General features: G+C 49.3%; 9 protein-coding genes across 9 annotated transcripts; 3 read left to right on the plus strand and 6 right to left on the minus strand.

Moving 5' to 3' along the window:
- Positions 1-711: 711 nt before the first annotated feature.
- On the plus strand, positions 712-2,437 carry N7537_002653 (putative cysteine synthase B; the record flags this gene model as incomplete). The annotated part of the gene is made up of 3 exons (XM_056893711.1): positions 712-925; positions 982-1,811; positions 1,898-2,437. The coding sequence occupies 3 exons, from the start codon at positions 712-714 to the stop codon at positions 2,435-2,437; spliced, it is 1,584 nt and encodes a 527-aa protein (XP_056758706.1).
- Positions 2,438-3,206: 769 nt separating this feature from the next.
- Positions 3,207-5,399, plus strand: N7537_002654 (ferric reductase family protein; the record flags this gene model as incomplete). Its single annotated transcript, XM_056893712.1, has 7 exons — positions 3,207-3,337; positions 3,397-3,647; positions 3,704-3,818; positions 3,869-4,120; positions 4,175-4,273; positions 4,326-5,333; positions 5,393-5,399. 7 exons carry the CDS (start codon positions 3,207-3,209, stop codon positions 5,397-5,399), a joined length of 1,863 nt encoding a protein of 620 aa, XP_056758707.1.
- A 579-nt stretch (positions 5,400-5,978) lies between these two features.
- On the minus strand, positions 5,979-7,050 carry N7537_002655 (uncharacterized protein; the record flags this gene model as incomplete). The annotated part of the gene is made up of 2 exons (XM_056893713.1): positions 5,979-6,783; positions 6,842-7,050. The coding sequence occupies 2 exons, from the start codon at positions 7,048-7,050 to the stop codon at positions 5,979-5,981; spliced, it is 1,014 nt and encodes a 337-aa protein (XP_056758708.1).
- A 350-nt stretch (positions 7,051-7,400) lies between these two features.
- On the minus strand, positions 7,401-8,851 carry N7537_002656 (cystathionine beta-lyase STR3; the record flags this gene model as incomplete). Its single annotated transcript, XM_056893714.1, has 3 exons — positions 7,401-7,454; positions 7,518-8,561; positions 8,636-8,851. 3 exons carry the CDS (start codon positions 8,849-8,851, stop codon positions 7,401-7,403), a joined length of 1,314 nt encoding a protein of 437 aa, XP_056758709.1.
- Positions 8,852-9,635: 784 nt separating this feature from the next.
- On the plus strand, positions 9,636-11,474 carry N7537_002657 (cation:proton antiporter; the record flags this gene model as incomplete). Its single annotated transcript, XM_056893715.1, has 3 exons — positions 9,636-9,888; positions 9,945-10,774; positions 10,821-11,474. The coding sequence occupies 3 exons, from the start codon at positions 9,636-9,638 to the stop codon at positions 11,472-11,474; spliced, it is 1,737 nt and encodes a 578-aa protein (XP_056758710.1).
- A 131-nt stretch (positions 11,475-11,605) lies between these two features.
- N7537_002658 (uncharacterized protein) lies at positions 11,606-12,846 on the minus strand (the record flags this gene model as incomplete). Its single annotated transcript, XM_056893716.1, has 3 exons — positions 11,606-12,106; positions 12,145-12,474; positions 12,541-12,846. Coding segments are annotated over 3 exons (1,137 nt in total), but the record flags the coding sequence as incomplete, so codon positions are not given.
- Positions 12,847-13,475: 629 nt separating this feature from the next.
- Positions 13,476-16,924, minus strand: farA (CeGAL family transcription factor; the record flags this gene model as incomplete). Its single annotated transcript, XM_056893717.1, has 6 exons — positions 13,476-13,524; positions 13,602-15,306; positions 15,361-16,300; positions 16,376-16,393; positions 16,540-16,564; positions 16,788-16,924. 6 exons carry the CDS (start codon positions 16,922-16,924, stop codon positions 13,476-13,478), a joined length of 2,874 nt encoding a protein of 957 aa, XP_056758712.1.
- Positions 16,925-18,953: 2,029 nt separating this feature from the next.
- Positions 18,954-22,133, minus strand: N7537_002660 (mannose-ethanolamine phosphotransferase MCD4; the record flags this gene model as incomplete). Its single annotated transcript, XM_056893718.1, has 3 exons — positions 18,954-19,828; positions 19,901-20,151; positions 20,203-22,133. 3 exons carry the CDS (start codon positions 22,131-22,133, stop codon positions 18,954-18,956), a joined length of 3,057 nt encoding a protein of 1,018 aa, XP_056758713.1.
- Positions 22,134-22,873: 740 nt separating this feature from the next.
- N7537_002661 (putative chromosome segregation protein (Pcs1)) lies at positions 22,874-24,600 on the minus strand (the record flags this gene model as incomplete). The annotated part of the gene is made up of 3 exons (XM_056893719.1): positions 22,874-23,110; positions 23,164-23,598; positions 23,655-24,600. 3 exons carry the CDS (start codon positions 24,598-24,600, stop codon positions 22,890-22,892), a joined length of 1,602 nt encoding a protein of 533 aa, XP_056758714.1. The 3' UTR covers positions 22,874-22,889.
- Between the last annotated feature and the right edge of the window lie 32 nt (positions 24,601-24,632).

The following is a 24,632-nucleotide window of genomic DNA, read 5'->3' on the forward strand; positions in this document are numbered from 1 at the left end:
GATCCATTGAGTGCATTGATCGGCGGTTAGTCCGAGCACCTTGACAGAAGATCTGCATATCCAACTTAGTTGAACCAAAACTTCTCAAACACCCTCAAGGTACCCGGCCCCTTAGGACAATATCTCCAGCTATTAGAAAATTTAATCTGAGGACCTCTGGGATTATTGACTCCATTCCTGAGGACCTTGTCAAATTATGTGACACATGCATAATTCCATTCTAGAACATTGCAAGGTACGACATCAAGAATACCAGAGCATGACGCAGCTGGGCCCGAAATATTCCGTTTTCAACTGTTCTATATCCAATTACTGTGACAAGGAGACTTGTCTTACAAGGATCGATGTCCCCGAGACCGCTCCACGCGATTTCCTGGTTCATCATAGTAGCAAATTTCCAGGGTTTACAGCGTCTGCCTATGGCACTTAGCCCTCATATTGAGTCGTATGGCGGGATACTCACTAGTGGAGTAAGAGTAGATCTTACTTTCTTACCTCTCGGGTGCCAAGAAAGACGCAACAGGATGGAGGGGTTTTGCCGCTATAGAATTAATTCTGTATACCTGCCTAGAGTGACCCGGGATTTTCCTCTCATGCCTGCTTTCATCACCCGAGAAGGTTGCTCTTCAAACTCGTGCAGTAGAAATTGTCCGCTATTCCATTCCACTATCAGCATCTATTCCTTACACAAAGAGTGTCTCTCTCAACAAGATGATCGATTCTTCCAAAGAAATGACCAACGTGAACGAGCACAATGTATACTTCGGCACTGACTCGCTGAAAAAATACTTCGACCCAGACTGTCAGCCCCCTCTACCCCTTGTAGAGCTGCCACCTCATTTGAACCCTTACCATCAAGATGGGGTTCGGATATATGCCAAAATGATGACCATGCATCCGGCAAATAATGTCAAGGCAATGCCAGGTATGGAAATCCCTGAAAAAGCGCTGAGCAACAATTCCAAGCTAACAAGAGGCCAGCATTGAACATGCTAGAATCTAGTATTGTCCCCGAGAAGACAGACCGGATCATCGAATACAGCTCCGGATCAACAGTGATTTCAATGTCCATGGTCGCCCGAGTCATGCACGGAGTAAACGACACCCGGGCTTTCCTAAGCAATAAAACCAGCGATGCAAAACTCAAGCTGATGCAATTTTTCGGTCTCGACATCACCTTGTTCGGTGGGCCGTCTCAGCCAGAGCCACTAGACGAACGAGGCGGCATTCAAAATGCCCGAAGAATGGCCTTGGAGTCAGAGACGATTGCCAATCCCAATCAATACGAAAACAACAACAACTGGCAGTCCCATATCCGATGGACCGGACCCCAGATCTTTAAGCAGCTGCCCGAAATAACCGTCCTCTGTGCTGGTATGGGCACGTCTGGTACCATGACCGGTCTGGGGACCTATTTCAAAGATGTGAAGCCATCTGTTTATCGGCTTGGTGTTTGCACAGCCGCTGGTGACCGGGTACCTGGTCCTAGGTCATATGCTCTAATGCGTCCTGTTGAGTTTCCCTGGAAAGCAGCAGTGGATACCATCGAAGAAGTTGGCTCGACCGAGTCATACACTCACTCCCTGAATCTATGCCGAGAGGGGTTGGTGTGTGGTCCATCATCCGGATTTAACCTCCAAGGGCTCTTCCAGATGCTGGCAAAGCGTAAGGCTGCGGGAACGCTATCTGAGATCGCAGGGCCAGACGGCACAACACATTGTGTGTTCCTCTGCTGCGACCTACCATACCAGTATATTGATGAATACTTCCAAAAGCTGGGCGAGAAGCAGTTCCACCCAATCCGAAACGAGGTAAATATCATATCCATGACGTCTTGGCGTTTAACAGGTCCACCATAGGAGGAAAAAGAAAAGCTAATGTATCCACTGTTCTTCAGCGCCTGACGAAAGTTGACCTGCACCGATATGACGAGAGCTGGGAGCGTGACGCATTAGAGGTCCTGCCCCAATTTTATGGATCACCGCGATCCCTTGAGCAAAGCTTATTGAGTGAGATTGTCCTCAAGCCGCAGAACCGAGTTCTGGACCTGCGCCAGCCGGATGATTTCTCTGCGTGGCACCTTCCCGACTCGATGAATCTGCCACTGTCTAGTGTTGGGCCTCAGAGCCCATCACCGTTTTCGGATCCGGGTGTTCTGGAGGCGCAATGGGTGGAGTTGGAGAATATCTTCAAGGATGACGTCTTGGTCTCAGATCTGGGACGGCATCACGTTCTCGTGGTATGCTACGACGGGGATTCGGCACGCGTGGCTACCAGCGTTCTTCGGGCGAAGGGTCTCGAAGCAGACAGCGTGCGTGGAGGCCACCGTGCGCTGAGAATGTATGAAATCGGGAGTGAAAGACCGATCTCCACTGTTAAGGGGCCTATCACGGCTACCGTTTCCGTTGCAGCGGTTCCCCTTGAACAGAGAACCTGAAACCTAGGATCATAGCGCAATCGACTGCGAAAATGCGGAATGTAGGGTTGGACCTGCCATGTGAGGCGCTAGTCCCGATGCAGACATCTTCAGCCTCGATTTCTGCTCTTTTTCTTTTTCTTTTTCTTTTTACTCCCCTTCTTTTCTCCCCTTCTTTTCTTGGTATTGATTTCGATTACTTCATCAGTTCAGTTTATTGTTTGGCACATACTACCCTATGACCCTTTCAATGGGAATATTATTGTTTCGACTTCTTTCCCCAACTTCCCCGTAAGAGATCACTGTGCCCACTATGGCTCGAGCCTCGAGTGCTCCACATGCGTTGAATAGCTCGTATTTGAGAGAATGCCGGAATATATGACGTGCAAGATATTATATGCATATTGTTGTATGATATTTTCCGAGTAGCCAAAAACACGATGTCAGATGTCGGATCAACTTGAAACGAGCGCAAATGTGCTCTAGTTCACTTAGCCTATGATATTCCAACCAACCACAAGGCTTCGAATGATTGCAGACCCCCTCCGTAAAATGTGCTCAATTGTGAGCAGATCCCCTTCGGGTGATTGGGGATAATAATTGAACCTGGAATGACCACCCAAGGCCCATAGGTACAAAGGAGAATAAAGGAGATATCCCCGTTTTCGGTTCCGCAACCATCCAAAGACAAACTTGTTCCAGACTTGCCGACCATATCTTATGTATTTCATGATATCTAAATTCCTTGACAATACGTAGGTATTGGTGTCAATTCTTTCAGTCGCACAGGATGATGGACATGAAGATGGCCCAGGGCACGCCCTGGCTCGACCAGCCGGTGATGCTTCATTCGTCTCGCGCCGACAAATGCAAACTGACAGAAGCTCAATGCCTCTATCGCAACTATCACTGGCGATACTGGTATGTGCCTTCCTCCGAGTTACCTACATGTATATGTGCTTATCGGAAATATATCCTAGGTACCAAGCCGACCATGTTTACGCATTGAACACCGTCTACTTCATGTGTGCGGTGATTGGAGTATTCACTATCTCGAACTTACTTGTACGATTCGCACCGGATAGAGTGAAACGGACCAGGCCATGGCGCATGTTCACTTCAACCTCGAGATACTTGTCATATCGTGGATATCGATTGCCTGCGCTGGGATATTGGTCTCCAGCGTTAGGCGTGGGGGTTCTGGGCGCTATAGGCGCTATCTTCTTCTTCGGTGGGTGGGTTGGACTTGCAAAAATCTGACATAAATGGTGGTTGACCCCGTTATAGCGATGACACTCGGCCCACAACCGTATTACTGGCCGACAGATGCTTCTTATGGAAGTAGTCCTCCAATTGCGACTCGATCTGGCTGGATGGCTCTTGCGCTGCTTCCATTTGTACTGTGAGTGTAAGGATTCCGAGTATGCAATTCGGTGGCTGACCTCCTTTTAGGGCACTGAGCACTAAAGCCAACATGATATCTGGTGTGACTGGTATTCCTCATGAGAAACTTCAAGTATTCCACCACTGGACTAGCTATGCGATGTTTGTGTTGGCCTTGATTCACACATTTCCTTACATCATCTATCATATTGGGAAGGGGGATATGATGTATCAGTGGAAGACAAGTGTTGTCTACTGGACAGGGGTTGCTGCTCTCATCTCACAGACATATCTAACCCTCATGTCTTTACCATTCATTCGGTAAGCCCACACTGAACCTACCTACTGGGAGACAAACTCTTACCTCTTCCACAGCAATCGATTCTACGAATTCTTCAAAGCCACGCACATCTTCGTGGCGCTAGTATTTGTCGTTTTTTTCTTCCTTCACTGCGATTTCCGACTCTCTTCCTGGTATGGTCGACTCTAATATATCCCGTGCTGACCTTTCATTAACATATATTAGGGACTACTTCATAGCCTCAGGCGTAATCTACTTCCTAAGCCTGATAGCCAGCCACATCCGTACCTATCTAATGCACGGCATCCACAACGCAACCCTCGAACTTCTCCCTGGCGGTCTTGTCCGCGTTGCAGTCCCATCAATTATCAAATGGACTCCTGGCCAGCACGTATTCGTGCGCTTCCTTACATCAGACCTACACTTACTCACCGCCCATCCCTTCACCATCTCCTCCGCATGTCATAATCCAGACGAAATAGGGAAAGCCTCAGAACTAGTATTCTACATCAAGCCGCGCGGCGGCGTTACCGGACGCCTCAGAGCAATGGCAGCCAAGAATCCAGGCTGCACGAAGAAGATCCTGATAGAGGGACCGTACGGCGGCGTCAGCGAGCCTCACATGGCTCAATTCGATACGATCCTGGTGATAGCCGGTGGCTCGGGAGGCGGGTTCTCATTAGCCATGGTAGACGAAGCGCTTCGGCTGACGGGGATGAATGCACCGGCAAGCGAGAAACGAGCAACCTCCAGAAGGAACCTCCAAGTCATCTTCTCGACGCGCGATCACGCCATGGCCGATTGGTACATCGAGGAAATCGAATCACGGTTGTCGGAATCGACCACGTTATCCGCCGGCTCGGACAACGGATTCGAGACTTCAGTGTCTGTGCACGTCACTGACCAGCGGGGATCGGGTATTTCATCGGCTTCAGAGTCTGACGATTTCAAGGGCACAGCTGGCAAGGTACCACCGGCTGAGATTACTACCACGGGGAGTTTCAGTTTGAATGTTCACCGCAATGCTCGACCTGATCTTCCTGCTCTGGTTGCACGTACAGTTTCCATGGCACATGCTCAAGGGACGCATCTTCGGAAAAAGCAGCGGGTTGGGGTTCTGGTTTGTGGACCTGCTTCTATGCTGCATGATACTCGGAATGCGGCAGCTTTGGCGCAGGCCAGGGTGTTGGGGGGTGAGGTTGAGGAGCTGTATTTGCATTCCGAGCCTTTTGTGTAAGTCTTTGTTTGATTTCCTTGCTATATTATGGCGATTGGCTAACTGGGTTTTACAGGTGGTGAGTGCTTTTTGATATGGAGTACCATCTGCTGGATTGATCTTACTCTCTTTCTCTTCTCTTCTACCAAAGTACCTATTTATTGTTCCCGAATACATATGCTTCAATCTAAGACTTATTATTTACGACAACTAAAAAGCAATCGCATATTACTTCATGAAAAAGAGCACTATCCAAAGAAAATCCAAGTTATTAACGGCCAAGACCCTCTAAACCAGTCTAAAGCCCAAGTCTGTACTAAATCACAGGTGAATACACAGCAATCTAAGTATGAATAAATAGTACAGAAGAAACACCCGAAACAGTCACCGGCCAAATATGAAACAAAGTCTGGGGATATGAAACACCGAGGCCAAAGCCTGAAAAAATAAAGAATAGAAGAAAAACGCCGAGCATTAATCCCATAAGGCTGAGTGGAGAGATGAGAAAGAAACGTGAGATCAAAGATCAACCACGAAATGCAAAATCTAAACATTAAATGAGAACAAAATGAAGAGATCATCAGGTCATTAGCCCACCGAAACCTTACCTTTCACACTTCACACCATACTCTTCCTTCATTTGATATTAAATCAAATCCGAATCACTCTCCCCTCTCGACTCTCTTCATCAAGGAATCCCTCATCCGCACATTGACCACACCACCAACACCGTATGCAGGAACAATCTTCCCCATGCGTGCAAAGCAACTAGGTACATAATCGCGACGAATCCGCGCCGCACGTTCCGTCCAATGCAGACCACCGGCTGGCTGTCGGTTATACAGATCTAAGCCGAGAAGGTGCATGGGCGTACTAGCGAACTGCATAGCAGCGGGACAGGCGAATTGCGCGATGCTAGATTTCATGGCTGGGCTTGAAGCGAGGAAGTCTGGGACTGAGGGCGCGATGAGGGCGGGGATATTGAAAGAAGCCCAGATTGTGATGCTGTCGCGGAGACAGAAGAGGGCGTAAGAGACTTTTGGTATTTGGAGGGTTGGTACTGTGGGTGTGGAGGGAGGGAGTGGTGCGCGGAGACTGGAACTATACTTCCGAGCAACTGGGTTTTTGTTTATGGGGCTGTTTCTAGCGGGCGATTCGGAGGGAGGAGAGGCGCCGAACATTTTGGCGAAGCGCGCATCTTTGTAGACACAGATCGTCATGTTGACTATTGTTGTTGCAAAGAATTTGGGGAGGCCTGTGTCGATGACGTTGTAGGGCTGGTTGTGTGTTGTTGATTTGAGGGTGTCGATTGCATTTGCTGTGAGGTAGGTCGAGGTGTATAGGGTGTAGATGAGGATGAATGGAGTGCTGAAGAAGAAGCCGCTGGGTCGAGCGACCATCGATCGGAGGCAGGTTTTTATTGTTTGGCCGATTGGGAAGCCCTTTGAGGCTTTTTCCATGATAGCACTAGAAGGATTAGCCTTGTATTCGATAACAGCACCTAAGAGCTGTAATAGCCACTTACCGATCAATGATGGTGATCAATGGGCAGGTCAACGCGCCGGCTGTTGCGGCGCTAGCGACATCGACACCGAGTCGTTTGCCTAGATCTTTGGTATTCCATGTGGAGTGTTTGCTGGGGGTCTGCCCTTGACGTTCCTGGCCCTGTTCCTGCTTTACCGTCGCCATTGTAAATATTGTATCTTGCGCAACAGCATCCCGATTCATGCTCATATTGTATGGACGAGAGAGAGGCTATGCATTGAGTAAAACGTCACACAAGATAAGGTCAAATGAAACAAAATGAATTACAAATGCAAGATCTGAGAGAGTATTATATTCATCGTTGATCTCCCCAGCTTCGGACGAGAATGACCCGGGCGCGACCCGGCGCCGGCTCTCCGATGCCGGCCCGATAAGCTTATCGGCTGAACGCTGTCCCAAGGTTTCTATTGTTTTGGTCTACATGGTCGAGATAGGACATTATGATATACAACCACAATGGAGTATAGTTTTGCTTCATTATACTCTTATTCTTATTTTGAAATCCCCTAACGCCAAATACCAATATCTTAACTACATATCTAACGAGCTTCAATACCATCCATAGTGACATTGACCGCACCAGCTTGTACCAACTGCAAAAAAAGAAAGAAATTAGCAAAAATCCAAATCATGCAAGGGACACCCATGATACATACCGCTCGTTGCAAGTCGTCAATCAAGTCATCGACATCCTCAATACCAATGCACAACCGGATCAAGTCTTCAGGGAAGGCGCGTTCCGCCCGCGTCTTCGCGTCAATGCTAGCATGACTCATACGGCACGGCATACTGATCAGACTGTTGACACAACCAAAGCTGACACTGATAGCAAAAATCTTGGCACTCTCCACAATGCGCTCGCTAATGGCCGTGTCACCGGTCTCGAACGAGAGCACAGCACCGGCGCCCCGCGCCATGGAATTGTGGAGTTCGTATTGTGGGTGAGATCGCAAACCTGGGTATCGCACCTTGAAACCATGCGACTCAAGGAACTCGGCAATGCGCTGGGCATTGCTCTGCTGCTGGTCCATGCGGACCTTTAACGTCTTCACGCCGCGCAGTAGAAGCCAAGAGTCAAACGGCGACAGGCCGCATCCTGATGCGTTGATCGGGAAGTATAGGCGTTCCCCGAGCTGCAGGTCGTTTACGGCAATGACACCGGCCATCAGATCGTGGTGACCGGAGAGGTATTTGGTGCCACTCTCGTAAACGACATCGGCGCCGAAGTCTAGTGGGTTTAGGAGAAGGGGAGACATCATGGTGTTGTCCACAGAGACAATGCATGCGGGGTTGGCTTCGTGGGCGGCGGTGGCAATTTTTCCAATATCGACGATCTTGATCAGGGGGTTTGTGGGGGTCTCGAGCAGCACCATGGTTGTCTTTGAGCTCAGTACTTCCTGGACCTTCTCGGGATCTGTGGTGTCGACGTGGTGCACGATGATTCCGCCGTTGGTCGAGAGGTACTTAAGCAGACGGTTGGTGCCACCGTAGAGGTCGTCACCAGTGACCACCTCGTCACCAGGGCGGAGAAGTCTTGTAATCACATCCAAGGCTGCCATGCCGGAGGACACCACCAGGGCGCGCTGTGCCGACATGATCTTGGCCAAGTGACGCTCAAGATGTGTGCGAGTGGGGTTCCCGGACCGTGTATAGTCATACTCTCCACCGCCGGCGTTGGAGGTTTGTTTGAAAGTAGCACTCTATGTAATTTCAATATGATTAGTATTCATGTCCAAATCAAAGCAACATTGTGTCGCCAGGGGTGAATCTGTACCTGATAGATAGGAACGCTGCTGGCATTGTATTGGTCACTACCCTCGGTGAAAACCAGCTCGGTGGCAATATTGTACCGGCGACCGGTATGAGGGCTGGACGGGGCAGGGGAAGGTGGAAGGTCATTCCCTGACAGGTCAACCTGAGGGAAACCCTTCTTCACACCGCTAGATGACCCTGAAGCAGCATTGGGAATTCCGGATCCTGAGGCCGACATCGCTGTAGCGGGGCAGAAGGAGGGACAGTATGTATGTGCGTGTAGAGAATAATTGAGGATAATTGAAAGCAAACAATTCAATAGATGCGAATATGTTAGAAGTAAAAAGGAGAATAGAAATAAAAATTGGAAAAAGAAAAAGAAACCCCCCAAGCAGTTCACAATCCCCCGGACAAGCTGACTCGTCCCGAGTCGGCGCTGATTCGTTGAGCCACGGCCATTGCGATCTCGTCATCCGCTAGTCCCAATTAGGCATGCAGGTATGTGGAGTTTTTATGAGTCAACATCTACGTTGATTAAGGGATTAAGGGAGTAAGGGAGTAAGGTGTTTCTATATTAATAATGTTAAGATGATATTAAGATTCAACATTTATAGGAGATCGGTATATTTACAACATAAAAGAGGGAAGGCTTAATCGTTATGAATATGGAAACTATAGACATTTGATATCAATGCTAGTATAGCTTGTCTAGCCATTTCAAGAGTTGCGTATTTGTTAAAACAATTTTTGGTGTTGTGTATATCCCTAGCAAAGTAATATATCAATTGAAAGTCAATTAGAAACCATCTACTGCTCTTTCACAATATAGTTATACTAGGACTATGGAGAAAGACTTATCGTTAGTCATCAGACTCGGTCGACAGCACTGCCAACATTTTTACTTCCCTCTGTAATTGCAAATACCCCCTTCAGAGTCTGGAATCTTAAAGAAAAAAGAAACATACATACATACATACATACATAAGATTCTTAAACACCTTACCCAGAGAGGAGCAACAAAAATGACATCGGAATCGGAAGCAGCATTCGCATATCACGAACCATCAACGGAAATAGTCCTCAACTACACCGGATTTCTTTTATCTCTAAACATAGTCAATACATTCCTGGACAAGCTCCTCTACTGTGGATTAATTGGCCAACTCTTCATCGGTGTCCTGTGGGGTACGCCCGGGGCACAATGGTTCGATCAAGAGATAGAAAGAGTGATCCAGCAGATTGGGTATCTAGGCCTGATACTCTTGATTTATGAAGGTAAGTGTGTGAAATTTCTTCTCTACTTGCTGGATATAAGTTCTTACAATAAACAGGTGGTCTGTCAACCTCAATCAAGTCCTTGAAGGCAAACATCCTTCTATCGACAGCCGTTGCCATCACTGGAATCTGTGTCCCAATGGGCTTGTCATTCATTCTCAAGGAACTTGTGTCAGCAACATTTCTTCAGTCCTTCGCTGCCGGTGCAGCGTTGAGCGCAACTAGTCTCGGCACTACCTTTACCATCCTCTCAACCACGCAGCTAACAACTACAAGGCTCGGCACAGTCACCACTAGTGCTGCAATGCTAGATGATGTCGTTGGACTGGTCATGGTCCAAATTATCTCAAATCTAGGCGGAAGTGCCGCCTCATTCAGTACCGTGACTGTCATTCGACCTGTTTTTGTTTCTATCGGGTTCGCTGTTGGTCTTCTATTGCTGTGTGCATTCTGTTTACAGCCCGGATTAAAAAAATCGCTTGCTTGCAAAGCCAAGTTTCCAGCTTTTATAGGAACCGCACAATTTGCTTTTATTGCGCAGACGTGTGTGTTAGTTGGAATCGTGGCTGGTGCAACGTATGCTGGAACTTCGAGTCTCTTTGCTGCCTACCTTGCTGGAGTAATTGTCTCTTGGTTTGATGGGCTGGTAGTTGAAGCGAAAGCACCAATTCCTGCCTTTCATGCTGATGCATCTCATGTGCAAACTTCCAACCACCAAGGAAGCACACAGAATAGCAAGAACCGGCGTACTGAAGAGACACCCTCTTCGCCTACGCAACATCCCCGAGAGGCAGAAATAACCGATAACGATACACCTACAGGTGAACTGATCTACAGCAAATATTATAAAGAGCCGGTCAACCGAATCCTTCTCCCTCTTTTCTTCGTAAGTCCTTTCATTTGATTTAAGAAGGACGTACTAACATCAGTAGGCATCGATTGGATTCGCAATTCCCATAACCAAGATGTTCTCAGGTCAGGTTGTATGGCGTGGGATTATCTACGCCATGCTGATGGCAATTGGAAAAATGATCACAGGCCTATGGCTCGTTCGATTCTCTCCCCGCCCTGTGTCCGGTCTAATCTCTATCGTCAAGAAACCATTTATACATGCCAGCTCGTACTGTGCGAGTCCTCGGAGCATCAGCAGAAAGTTGAATCAAAACAAGAAAGCCAAACAATGGCCAGGCACTCAAGATGGCATTGCAAATGTTTCAACTCCCGATAATGCCAAAAACGAGCCTCAATCAACGAACAGATCCCCTACATCCACTTCCCGCCCCGGTTCTCGCATCTCACTCCCCCCAAAACCAAAGTCCCTGTACCCGCCTTCTATCCTGGGGTTGGCAATGGTCGCCCGAGGCGAAGTGGGATACCTCATTGCTTCGATTGCCGAAAGCCAAGGAATATTCTCCCGTGAATATTCAGAAGGACCATCTGAGATATATCTAGTGGTCATCTGGGCAATCTCGCTCTGCACATTGATCGGTCCGATCTTGGTCGGGACTCTAGTTAGACGTGTAAAGAAGCTGCAACAGCTAAGGGGCGATATGGGGTCTGATCCTTTGGGAGTTTGGGGCATTTAATTATCTCGAATACAGTGAGCGATGACCATGCTGTATTGAAGCCCAAACAGGATTGATTCCATTGATACATATACAATAATTATTTTGGTAGTCATGGCATTTATGATCCTAATGTACACAAACACAGCCGCTTAGCCACCCATCTCCATGATCCGACCATTCTTGATATGAGTCATGGCGCTCCGGGAAATGGGATCCTTCTTGTCGAAAGCCGCCTTCCTGCATTCCGCAGGAGCCCAGGTCGTGATGTCCTTCGAATCACCGCCCATACGCCCATCGTTGTTTTTCTTCAGCTTTGCAAATGCCTTTTTCCAGCCCCAGGGATCATTGGAATTAGCCGTAGCCTCGGGAAGCTCAACTGCCTCACCAGACGACTGCTCGTAGTGCGGGTGGTTCAAACCATGAACTGTGACATCGTGCTTAGAGGCATAAGCTTTGAGATTCGCATCCTGGCCATCCCAGTCGATACCGTACCCTTTGACATCAACAATGAAGCGGATGAACAGACCGATAATGGCCCCGATGTTCTTAACTTCAGAGTCCGACTTGAAGAGATCGTTTCGCTCCAGAGTAGCAAGCATAGTAAGAAACATCGCGACGAAGGCGATAAACGTCGCATTCACGGTCTCCGTCTTCACAGCTATATCCCACTCGTTAGCATTCTGTCAACACTCAATATTCTGCTGGGAGCCAGTGAGAAAAACCCAGCCATCGACATGATAGCATCCATTTGGAAATACAGCCCCGTCGCTTCACAGATGGCCCACTGCATCTTCCAGTCACCAGCAGCCTCATCAAAATCCATGAGCAGGTTCTCCACCAGCTCCATAACGGCATATCCAAAGAAGTCATTGTAGACATGCATCTCAAAGTTATCCGGGTCGCGTACGGTAGTACCATGCTTCAGCGCGATCCACTTGGCCACGCCGGCGTTCGTGAAGATCCATTTCTCTCGTGGATGCTCAGAAGCAGGCTTGAGGGTAGTGGCATCGTCCGCCTCCTGGTATCGAATCAGCCATCGCCGGCACTAGAGAATGATCCTTTCTCTCAATAGCAAGTCACTAACCGCATCATCTTTCTTCTTCTGCTCTATAGACTCCTCATCCTCAGACTCATCCTCTTTTTGTTCCGTATTCCAAGGCGCGCATCCCAGACAAATATAAGTAAAAGCCTTGACTGGGTCGCGGGTTCGCAATCTGAACTCCGAGTCTGCGTTGCGGGATACAGAGACAGGGGCCCATCGCTTATTTAGTGCACGCTCAGTTTCCATGTCTACTTCAGGGTTGGTTGCTGGGCCTTTTGGACTTCTTTGCGCCACTAGCGGCGGAGTCGGTTGGTTTTCTCTAGGGAGACATAATGGAAGATTATGAAACTGAGTAAACGGAATAGAAGAAAAGGGGACCAATTGGTTTTAAATTGAAATAAGTTGAGTTGACTCTTTTGGATAGATACGGGTGACGCGTCAAGTCGCGTTGCCCGTCCAGCCCCAGGATCATTTCCAGTTGCATCTAGGCCGATCAGAAGCCGACTTATTTTACTCTACCAATATAACTATTGTGGGTAGAATGATACAAATCAATATATAAAGACAAGAAATTGAAATTCGTATACTCCATCCCAACTCCCTCTGCATGCCAGTCCATGACGTTTCCCAACATGACCCAAATCAGAGAACAGAAGACACAAGAAAATACCAAACACTACCAACCTCACCCAGACATTCATAAACCAGACCGTCCCTAAAGACAGAACGGACGAAAAAAACCTCACGACGCCGCAGCCGAACCCACCTCGCCCCGAAAGCACTCCGTTTTGCCACCAGAAAAAGAAAGGAAAGCTCCAAAAAATGACAGTATATACCAGCAGAGCAATTATATTAGAGTCTGCAAAGGAAACCACAAGCGTACATTATACTCCAGAGGCCCCCGAGTACACTCTCAACAGCTAAAGTGTACGTAACAACATAAATATGAAGCGCAACATATTCCAGATCGTGATTGTTCATGCCGCCAGATCGCCGAAACCGCCGTTGATGCCGAAGAATTGGAACCTGTTCAATGTTAGCAAGAGAATGTCCAAAAAAAAAAAAAAGAGGATACTAGAATCACAAGTTCTCGGGAGACATACCAGTCCTCGACATTCAGCGTCGTTGGCGCAGTCGGCCCGCTACGAGAACTACTACTCCAGGTATCATTGTCCTGGCTAGCAGCGTCCATCGCGGCTCCACTCATAGTGCCATCGAGACCATGCATGGGCGGCCAAGCTTGCTGATGCTGGCCTTCCATGCCGAACATCTGCTGCGGTGGGTTGGGGTGCATTCCCATCGCGCCTGGCAGTCCAGACATTATCGGCGGGCTACCATGTGAGATAGACATGCTACGGCCCGAGACGTGCTGCGGCTGGTTGTTCATCATGGGGCTGGGGCGCGTGGCCATGCCCGGGGGCATTTGTGATGGGATCTGGAGGGATGGGTCGACTGTAGCGGGCTGGGGTGGCGATGTCAGCTCCGGGAAGAAGGCGGTGCCGTCTGGGAAGAGTTGGTCGGGTTGAAAGTTCTCCCAGAGGGAGGGGGAGAGATTGGGCGATGTGCGGGTTACTAAGAAGAAGTCGGGGGGTGTGGCGGGTAGAGAGAATTGGCCGTTGAACGGGGTTGTAGGCCTGGTGTTGGCTCGGGAATTACCCGTGCCGGTGATTGGATCGTGAGGACCGCGGTGGGTGTTTGGTGATTGTTGGCCACCGAGAAGGGGTTGGTTCAGTTCCCGGGAGGGCGTGACAGCGGGTGTCTGGGGCCGGGAGCGCTCGTATGACACGGGAGGTGTGGGCCCGCCACCATTTGGCATGCCAATATCCATATCGTCGAATTTGCGTTTCGGCGGGTCATGCCTCTTGGAGGAAGATGATTCGCCGTGCCGCGTGCGCTGATGCCTCCGGCCTGCAGCTTTCTGCAGTCGTTCTTCCAACACCTTGTTTCCGAGAATAGACTCGAACAAGGTATTCACCATCTTCGCCACCAGCCAGACCTTTGATACATCCTTGAGGGCTAGCATGCAGACGTTGATTCTTTCCTGGCAAGTGGCCACGATCGAAGGAACTGAGGAGCGCATTTGGTAAACGTGCATAATCAAGGCTGAGAATAGACTGTACACAATAAAGGCAGGCGTATATCGGATCTCCCCATGCGCCTGTAGGTTCTCAACAATAGAGGTAATCATGCCTGCGGCTTGGAAGGCAATTGTTCGCGATGGATAAGCCATTTCTTCGACCCTGTAGTTATTGGGTGCGGATGAGGCAGGCGGCATATGGGCCCTATGAAGGAGACAGAGCGTAGTGTAGTAATTAGAGTGCAAGAGAGCCGCCCAGAAATGATGCCGAGAGCGTTGCCAGCATACTTCTTTAGGACAGTTCTGCAGCCAATCGGCCAGTGCCATATCCGAGTGGGTGAGATCCATTGCATTCATACGCCGTGACTTAGAAGCCACAGAATACTGCTGCGACAGAACCAAGCCCATGATCTCGCACAGCTTGACATACTGCAGGAAGAACTGGACATGAACAGGGTCTGCTGGGTATTCGGCAACCATGTCGAGCTCATCCTCGATGAAATCGTCCTCCGTCACCATCTCAACATCCGAGTCATCTGTATTAATTCCAATCGGTCGTCCCAGTGCGACGGCGACAGATCGATCCCGAGTGAACAGGGTCCACCAGATTCTCTTCCACAGTCTTTTGTCTGGTTTGTTAAGCTGGGACATTTCGACGCTGCGGTGCATTCCAGAGCCCTGAGCTACCACCATAGCGACCCGTGTCCAGTAGAAGACGTTCTTAGTGACATCTGTGACTAGTCAGAAAAGCCATTAAGATAGATTAGTATGGATTGCAAACTCACCTTCCGGTCCCTCCCAGTACCAACCCAAAAGCACTAATGCCTGTACGATAGTGACACGGTCATCCTCATAGTTAGCATCATACAGCGCCTTGGCACGCTTATAAAAGGTCATAGCCGCAGGGGTGGTCGAGCCATTCGCATCCATAAGCTGCTGGTTAGTGCAAACTCTCGATCCTGCCAGCAGAATCGCCTGCAGCAGTAGTAACGACGGTGGGTTCTTGGGGTCACGGTAGTGACGCATGAAGCGACTCTTATTGATAATCGGCACAACGGGGGCCACCCATTTGAAGTAGGCGTCGACCAACTCATCACACAGCGGTTTGGGCGGAAGTAGGAATGCGCCCCGCTGGTGCAGAATATCAATTTCCAAGTTATCCAAGTCCGTCAACCGGGCGCGGGATCCTCTGACATTCGGTGGAAGCGGGTAGTGCACGACATCTGCTGTTCCATGACGGTCTTGAACCAGAAGAGACAGATTCGACGATTCGCCCAAGTACGCCACCCGGCCAGCTTCTTTTATCGGAGCACGCGCAAACTTTGGCTTCATAAATTGGGCATAGGCGTTATTGGCCGAAGCTTGTTGGGCGGCTTCAGCCTCGGAAAGGGCAGTATTGGGCATGCCGTCGACGCCCATCAGGTTGTTCCGGTATCCAAAGGCATTGCTCTTTTCATCCGAGTCCGGACTTTTCTTCTTGTCCCTGGATACAGAGACAGAGCCAGATACTGAATTTGCTCGCTCCTCGGTGCTCGTGGGTCGGAAGTGAGAAGCTGCAGCGTCGACGACCGAGGCAGTTTGCGGTGGACTGTCATCATACTGAGTATCTTCCTTGCTCTTGTTCTGGTTGTTCTTTTTTCGTTTCGGAGACGGGATCTTGCACTCGATAGAGAAAGCGACACAATTGGTGCAGGGTACCCCGAGACTGGCTGCATCACATCGAACCTGGGGCGACGGGAACGGTTAGAGTGTGGATTCAAAAAAAAAAAAAAAAAAGGACAAGATCGAGGGCAAATTCACCTTGCGAGCATGACATGTCTAATTAAATCGAAAAGAGAAACATCAGCTACATTTTTCCAAATCCAAGAAGGGGAGAGAGAGAATCTATCGCGATAAGAAACCGAGCCGAGGTGCGTTGAGAACCTCGGCCCCAGAGTCGCGTCTCCCTAAAAACCCAGACGTACCTCGCACGCGCGTGATGCACGTTGTCTAGGATTAGATAAAACGAATTAGCAAGCCCACAAAAATGCTTAACTTGTAGAGTTTCCCTCCAGGTACCAGGGAAGTGAAGAGCCGAGAAAAAAAAAACCCTGTCCCTCATGCTTTGCGCCCGCACCCTCCCCCGCGACAATCCGTTTGTCAGACCAGAACACCGTGTCGCCAATATCCCCCCAAAAGAAAACCAAACAAGTACCAGAAAGAACTGGCTTACCTTCTGAAACTCAGTGGTTGGCCTTGTGGACCATTGCGCACCGTAATGCCCGAAGTCCCCGTCGAGCCCGCGTTGCTCGGAGCCGGGCTGGTGTGATTGTCCGATAGCTGGTCGGTATAGAATTCAGTGGTACTCATTGCCACACAGTCTCTCCATCCAGGAATGCAGACTTGATCAAGTCGGAGGAGAATTGGGGCGATGCGCTCGGAGGGGAAGGGGAAGCGATACGATATAAAGTGTGTCAGGCGGGAGTATACGGGGTACGGTGTATAAAGAGGATAAGAAGGATCTTGAACACGGCGAAAGACGCCACGCGATCAAGGAAAACAGAACAATCAAATAAGAAAAAATACCGGGGGAGGAGGGGGGGGGGAGGAAAGAGGGAATATCAAAAGTTGGGGTGAAGTTGTGGCAATATCAAGTTCCTGGTGGAGTTTCTATTTGGTCAGCATTTACCTACGTTACCTTAGGGTATATGTATAGTTTATTCGTATAATATTATAATATGTTATGATATATAATTATATCAGATATTCTCTATATCATTCCCTTCTATTCCCTGCTCTCTACGTCTGCAAAGTAAAAGAAAAAGAACGAAAAGGGGCAAAAAAGGTAAGCCTAAGAACCCAGTACCATATGGCGCAGGAGTTCACACCGAACCCTCATTGACTAAGCACTAACTCGGTGTTTGGAGTACGAAATAATAATAAAATAAAATAAAAAGCCACCAAATATGCACTGTTGGAACCTGTTGGAACGGGGGCCACAAAAAAACATGGAGAGATCGACGGATGGGGGTGGAAGACCGATGGAGGTAGCATTTGGTGGAATGCTTCTTTATGGGACGTAGGAACTACTATATATTCTACGTATCGGCAAGCCCGGGAGGAAGTACAATAATCTACAATAATCTGCAAAGTACAACGGAGTACATATGTGCAATATAACTCTTAAAGTGCCAATCCCTAATCCCCCATTGCCAATCCTTTGGGACCCCAGACGCTAAACCGGCCCACTGCGTGGAAATACCATTGCTTCAGCCTCGTTCGGGTTCGGGGGGATCGTCCCGACTAAAAGATTGGTTTTTTGGGTAGTTGGCCATTTGGCCATGGCGTGGAAGGTCCCCAGATCCTGCATTAGCTTCACGCCTTCAATGGGTAAAATGACCACGGCCAGAGCCTACCGCCACGCGGGAGGCGGAGGTGTGGAGGGGGGAATCGACGTATGGTTTCATGTCGGGGATTTCTCCCAGGCCTGAACTCGGAGACAATATTCGGTCACGGGCTAGATTAGCGGGATGTGCGGTTGTATATGCTGTGTGACCTGCTACTGCCCACTGGCCACCGCTTAATGTATATGTGTATAAGGTGGTTTTTTTTTTCAGTAAACTAGTAGACTTGGGGTACGTTTTTTTTTTTTCTCTTGACATGTGCTAGTGTTCAAACTGTTTCAGACATATTAATTAAAAGGTACGGAGTACTTCGTACTCCGTGTGTGTAGCTGTAGATCATAACTGATACCCTCGAACTCAGCATCAAAGACAAGCGGTAGAATTGCGGGGGAGAAAAGAAAACACGGGGACGAAAATGATCAGGGGAAAAGTTGCGGGGGAAATCTCAATGAGCTACTCGATCTCATCGATATAAATTCTTCAGTGATGGAGTACAACGGGGAAAACCTGGAATGGGCGCCAGCTTGTGATGCCTCGGCAACTTTGAGCTTCGACCAATGAAAGTGCCCCGTTAGTCTATTTCCGTTCACGCCACTCTCTGTTGCTAAATGTACGGAAAGAACACATTGTCAAACACCAGGTTTTTTTTTTTGGGGGGGGGGGGGGGGGTTTTGTTTTTTCTCTCTCTTTTACTAGGCCCGTTCGCCGGAGATCCCCGGGGGTGAAACGGTTGTGCTTTGGGATCACATTTGTAGGGGTGCGGATCGGGAGTAAATGGAAGTCCGTGAGACGGTGTATGTTGCCAAGTGAAATAGTAATATAAATCAAATCTTTAAGAGGACTCTAAATTAGTGCCATTTACTCTGTACAGTCGGCTGGATCATAAAAAAAATATAATACATGGAAAAGACCAATTAAATATGAATATAGCCCTATGCAAGTGATGTCGTGGGCAGGGGTCCCTATGTGTGCATTATACTAGTTTCATATCCCAACTATGACCACCCGTTCTTTCCTGATTTACCCTTGCCCTTACCCTTGGGCTTGGATTTGGACTGTTTGGTCCCATTGGACAGGGCTTTCTTCGGCTCCTTGCGGTCCTCGTGGCCACACTCTGTGACTTCTTCGATAGTTTGGACCACGGCAGCCCCAACGGCCGGCACAGTCGGGGCAAAATCCACACCGCTGACAAATTGCTCGCTGAGGAACTCGAGACCCGCCACGAAGGTGCAGAGAGCGCTTGCAATACAGAAATGGCTGATGGTCATGCCAATGTCGAGCCACGAGCCCTCATCGCGCACCATGAAGAAGAAGTTGAGGGTCATGATGTCTGAGATTGCCATAACAACCATGAAGAGCGCGCTGGGGGGTACCTCCAGGCGGCGGTTAAGAATGCCTAGGTTGGCACTGATAATGGCGAAGGGGATAAGGATTTGGAGAATCAAGAGCGCGGCTTGGGCAAAGGGGTCGAAGACGGGGATAAGGCGGCGAACGCTGTCGAGGGAGAAGGTCGAAATGGAAGCCACATTTCCAGTGCTGAAGAAAGCCGATTGCAGGAGGAAAAAGAAGAAGAGGGCCACGCGGACGTCGGAGAGAGTAAGGGCACGGTAGTAGAAAGTTTCACCGTCGACGGTCGTCACCCCGGGATTCTTGGGTTTCTCCAAGGCGCCTGCTGTATGGATGTAAATGGCATGTTCCAGGCGAACCCATGTCACAATGGTCATGCAGAATACAAAGTAGAACAGCCCTTCCCACGAGATTGTGAGAATGATAAATGTTGGCGAGAAGGTCAAGAAGATGATCATGAGCCGGTGCAGATAGTGGCTATTTGGATATAGACGGTGGAAGAATGGAAGCGTGAGAGAAGCCACTGAAACTTGGTTAGCATTTCTCAGTGAAGGTGCATTTTGCGGTCCTAGGGCACACGGCTGTGTGAACATACCTAGCACAACCCATCCAACTACAATATTTCCAAAAGGTAGGCCTTGGCGGGCCTGGAGAGAGAGTACGGATGATCTAGTGACGATGACAGCAAGCAGAACCATGCCAAGCTGAATTCCCATGATGATCCGCGACCCGACCCGACCAATAGCATTTGATTCTTTGGATTCCGGATCGCGATGCCCGATGATAGCGTCCTCAAATAGCAAATATAAGATACCAGTGAGGAACATGAGCAAACCACCATATGTACTGCACACAAATTAGCCACATGAAGATAGTTGTCGGAGAAAGGACACTTACATTGTATCAAGGTTTTCAACCTTAATTACTGGGAGAAGAGTGAACGAGCTCATCAAACCGCAACCAAGAACCCAAGTTGTAGACAATAACACATGGCTGCGAATGAACCTAAAGCCATGGATAACAGGCCATAACGCGCCTAAGGCAAAGCAGACGGTGAAGATTTCGCGATGGAAATACGATCGTACCATCGCCTCCATCACACCAAGGAATGCCAGTAGTTGAAGTCCAAACTTGAGATATCCAGTGAAAGAGTGCACATGGCCCAATACAATCTGACGACCGGCAATCAGAGCCTTACGGCGTGCGAAAACCTCTTCCCAGAAATAAACCGGGAAGAATGCATAGAAGTAGTAGCGCCAGGATGAGCCTTGGTAGAGGAATACTGAGAACAAGGCGACCAGGATCGACGAGAAGAATGAGATACTCGCCGTCGTCCGGTGGGAGTCTGATGTCCCATGCAAGACGTGCAGATCAATAACCGTGGTCAGCGCATACGCAATCCAACCCAGGTATCCAATAGAGACAATGGTCCGCAAGAATAGCCAGTCGTAGGTTTGCAGGTAGCGCAGACCCTCGAGAGCAACACGAAGAAGCTCGACAGACACCACAATAGCCTCCTCGTGATCACCATTGGAAATGAGTGCCTCAATCCTTGCCAGTCTGCCTTCAATCGAATTCTCGTGGTAGCCCGATAGAGGCTCATAAGGCACATATCGGATCACCGCGTCTCTCTTTTGATCTTCTTTGACGTGGTACATCTCCAGAACCGCCTGTGTGTTGGCGAGAGCAGCCAGCGCCTTTTCCTTGGGGCTCGCATTGAGATAGTCCAGCGGCAATTGACCAACGGAGTTGACGGGGAAGTCAAGTCCGACCAGATAGGCCATGAGCGCGGCAACATCGGCCTGTGCTACATCGTGTCGACGGACCTGGTCGAATCCCCAATCCGCCGAGAAACCATCTTCATGGCCCGCGGCAATCCCGGTAGCGGAGAGCTGGGGTTGCGCGACGCCAGATCCCCAGACAACCAACGGTGTCCGCGTGTTATCCGGATGACCGTCACCATGGCTGCCCGTGTCACTCATGCCATGGTCTGCGGTGAACACGAACGCCGTTTGATCGTCTCCGTAGAAATCTTCTACTAACTTTGCGACGGCCTGGACTCCTTGATCCACCACCTTGATGTTGTGTAGGTATTCGTTCGAGTAGGGCCGGAAAGAGTGGCCGGTAGTATCCAGTCCAAGCAGGTGGAGGAAAAACACCAATTTGTCGTCCCGCAGTTTCCGGTCCAGTTCCGGGTCAGTCTTTGCCGATTCGAAGAGGTCATGGACCTTGGAGAAGACCCAAGTATCCAGATGCGTCGCATCGACAGTGAAGTCCTCCGCTTCTTCACTATACATCTCCGCATCGACCCTGCCCGGCACGGCGCCCTCCTTGAACATTGGCAGGATATCGGGGCTGCCCCAGCTCCAAGTGTGCCGACTCTGGTTGAACACACTGTCAAAGTTCACCGGGTTCATCTTCCACCCCGTGGTGACTGAAGACACATCCTCATAGAGACCTGCGATAAGCGCAACATGACCTGGTCGTGATTCGGTGGGGACGCGGGTGTGCGAGACACCGAATGTTCCGTGGGAGAGGACTTTCGAGCGGATAAAGGGGGACAGGCGAATCAACTCGTTGTTTTCTGGATCGGCGTCGGGGGACGGGTCAGGGAAAGCTTGGAAGGCCTTGTCGGCGCGTAGGCCGTCGGCGACAAAGAGGACGAGACGTTTGGCAGGTGCGGGAGCTCCGGATGGTCGCTCGACACCATATGATCGCATTCCACTAACAATTGGACTGACGAAATAGATATCAAAGATTGAGTATGTATAGATCAAGTGGAAGACCACGGCGAGGGCAAGAAACCCAACACGGCCGAGACGCGCCATGATCTATGTCTCCTAGATACTCAAGTGTTAAAAGAATGGAAGTGGTCCACTGCCACAAGAAAAGGTAGGAAAATTCGCAAAAAAAAGGAGATATGAAGGTCAAAGAGACAACACGTCAACCCCGTCAACTTTTGAGACGCATTGGGGAACTTGGCGGTGAGAGCCAATCACAGGCCTCCTTTTGTTTACTCTGCATCTCAAATAGTAGTATTTTCCAATTGGCACTTAATTCCCGATCGAAGCTTTGTGCTGTATTTATCAAGCTGAAAAATGCACATTGACGTGAAGCTATCGAATATAAAGATGTAGAAAGATATGTAGTGCTTATATAGTAGGTGTGGGGGTTTATCCCTCTGAGAGGCTCGGAGATAAAGGACATATCATAGTAAGATGGTATTTCGCCGATGAACATCTCAAACCCGAGTGTTAATCTAGTAGTAGTAGCCTATAAAATGATGCTCTCGAGAATACGAGTGGCAACGAGGCGAGAACTTGAGCCTTGCAATTTGTTAGAGGACCTTGCGAAGCATGTTTCACGAAGGGCCCACTGGCTGACGTTTCCTACGTACAACGTAGGCATACAATGATACAAGGGATTGATTAACGACCTTGGAAGGTGGAATTGTTAACATAGATGTTATTGATTATTGAAACAACATGACATCCCTAGTCCCGAACAAACTCCATGAAAATGAACAGACTCTAAAAAAACAAAAAAAAAACCACACAAAAGACTGATATTTAGCATCAGCGACGCTATTGCGCTGGAAGAGACCGCCGCTTTGTGAGGGCATCAATGACTCGCGTATAAAACTTGGCTGCTTGTCCGCGGACGAAGGTGATGTCCACGGTCAAAAAGTCTGGCAGCAAGTTGACCAGGTCGCGATCACGATTAGGGTCCAAGTGAGGCAGGTATTGGAACTCAGTTTTGTCATAATCAGCCGAGGCCTTTGGCACAACAAGATGGAAATGAAGGGCTGCAAGGAGGTCAGAAAAATGCCCTCAATCACGAGGAAATCGAGCAACTTACTTCCGTTGATTCCAGTCTGGATACAATCGTATAGGTAATCCGACTCTCTGTTCTTGACATCACGAACAATCAATCCTGTTAAATCGCTGTATAAATCTTCTTTTAATTGGGCGAGCTGGGAAGCCTGCGCCGCTTCGGCGGTTGCAGCTGCATTAGCCCGGTTGGCGGCGCCACCCTTGATGGCACTGCCAGGGACCTTTGCTGCCCCCTCGAGACTGGCAGCTGTGTTCCGCGCCGCAGCGAGCTTGGTCTGCAAGGCTTTGACTTCAGACTGGGCAGATGCAAGCTGTTCCTGGGCCTCGTCAGCGGTAGATTTGAGTCGAGCCAATTCATCATCACGGTCTTTGAGTTGCTTCTGGAGTCCGCGGCTTTGCAGTCCTAGCTTTCGCTGAGTATCGATTTCGGCCTTGAGCGAAGCGACCAATTCATTTGATGCTGAGGATGTATCAATTCATATACCCTATCGGCTATAATACAACAGAAGAGCATACCTTTAGTAACAGTCTCGCTTTGTTTTCGCAGTTTCTCCATGTTGGTGTTGGCTTCGACAATCCCAATCTCCCGTAGATTGCGATATTTACTCTCCAAGGCATCATGCTTTTTGGTCAGTTCACCCAGCCTGCGTCTCAGCTCTGGGTCTCCACCCTGCTCGAAGTCGGTGCCTCCAAGCTTGCGTTTACGAGGAGAAGGATCTTGCGAGTTGCGTAACATGGATAGCCGAGAGCGAGCGTTCTTCACGGGGGACATCGATTTGCGATGATAAGCCGGTTCCTCGTGAATGATATTATCTACAACCTCCGCTGCGGGTTGCTCGTTCTGTTGAGATTCTTTAACTTCAGGTTCCTTTCCTCCCAGGCTCGCTGCACGAGCAAGAGGGCTTGTTTCGGCTTGTTCTGCGTGGGGATCCTGAAAACTAACGTGTCGAGAACCACTTGGGGTAAACTGAAATTCTCCATCTGTGTGGGGTTGTGTGCTGACTGCACGAGGTCGTCCTCGACTGCGTGTTGGGGCAGCCTTTGCGGCCTTGGGCGGCTGCTTCTTTGTGTTCCTTGGGACAAACGGGTCTTCATTCTCCTGGTTGTCTGCATCCTCCTGTTCTGATACCATATCCTCCATCTCGGTTGCCTGTGCGGATGTTTCAACGTCTTGCGCTGCACGGCTGTTTCCTCTAGGTCGTCCTCGGCGGGCGGGCTTTTTGTTTGCAGGGGGTTCCGGCTCAGCTGCGGCTACAGCTGCTTGCTGCTTTCTTGTTCGAGTAGTAGGTTTGGTAGGTTTAGTCTCGGTCACATTCTCGTTTGAGGTACGCGGTCTGCCTCTCCGTTTTTTGGCGGGAGGCTCGTGAGTTTCTTGTGTTCCTGTCGCTTCAATTTGCATGATGTCTTCATCATCTGAGCCCAATAGACCAGAAAGTTTGGGAGGAGCTTTCCGTTTGGGCATTGTGCAGGTGTACCTAAGTATAATTGTTTGAT

This window comes from Penicillium hordei (genome assembly GCF_028827395.1).
Source record: "Penicillium hordei strain IBT 12815 chromosome Unknown utg000001l_segment0_segment0, whole genome shotgun sequence".
NCBI classification, from domain to species: domain Eukaryota; kingdom Fungi; phylum Ascomycota; class Eurotiomycetes; order Eurotiales; family Aspergillaceae; genus Penicillium; species Penicillium hordei.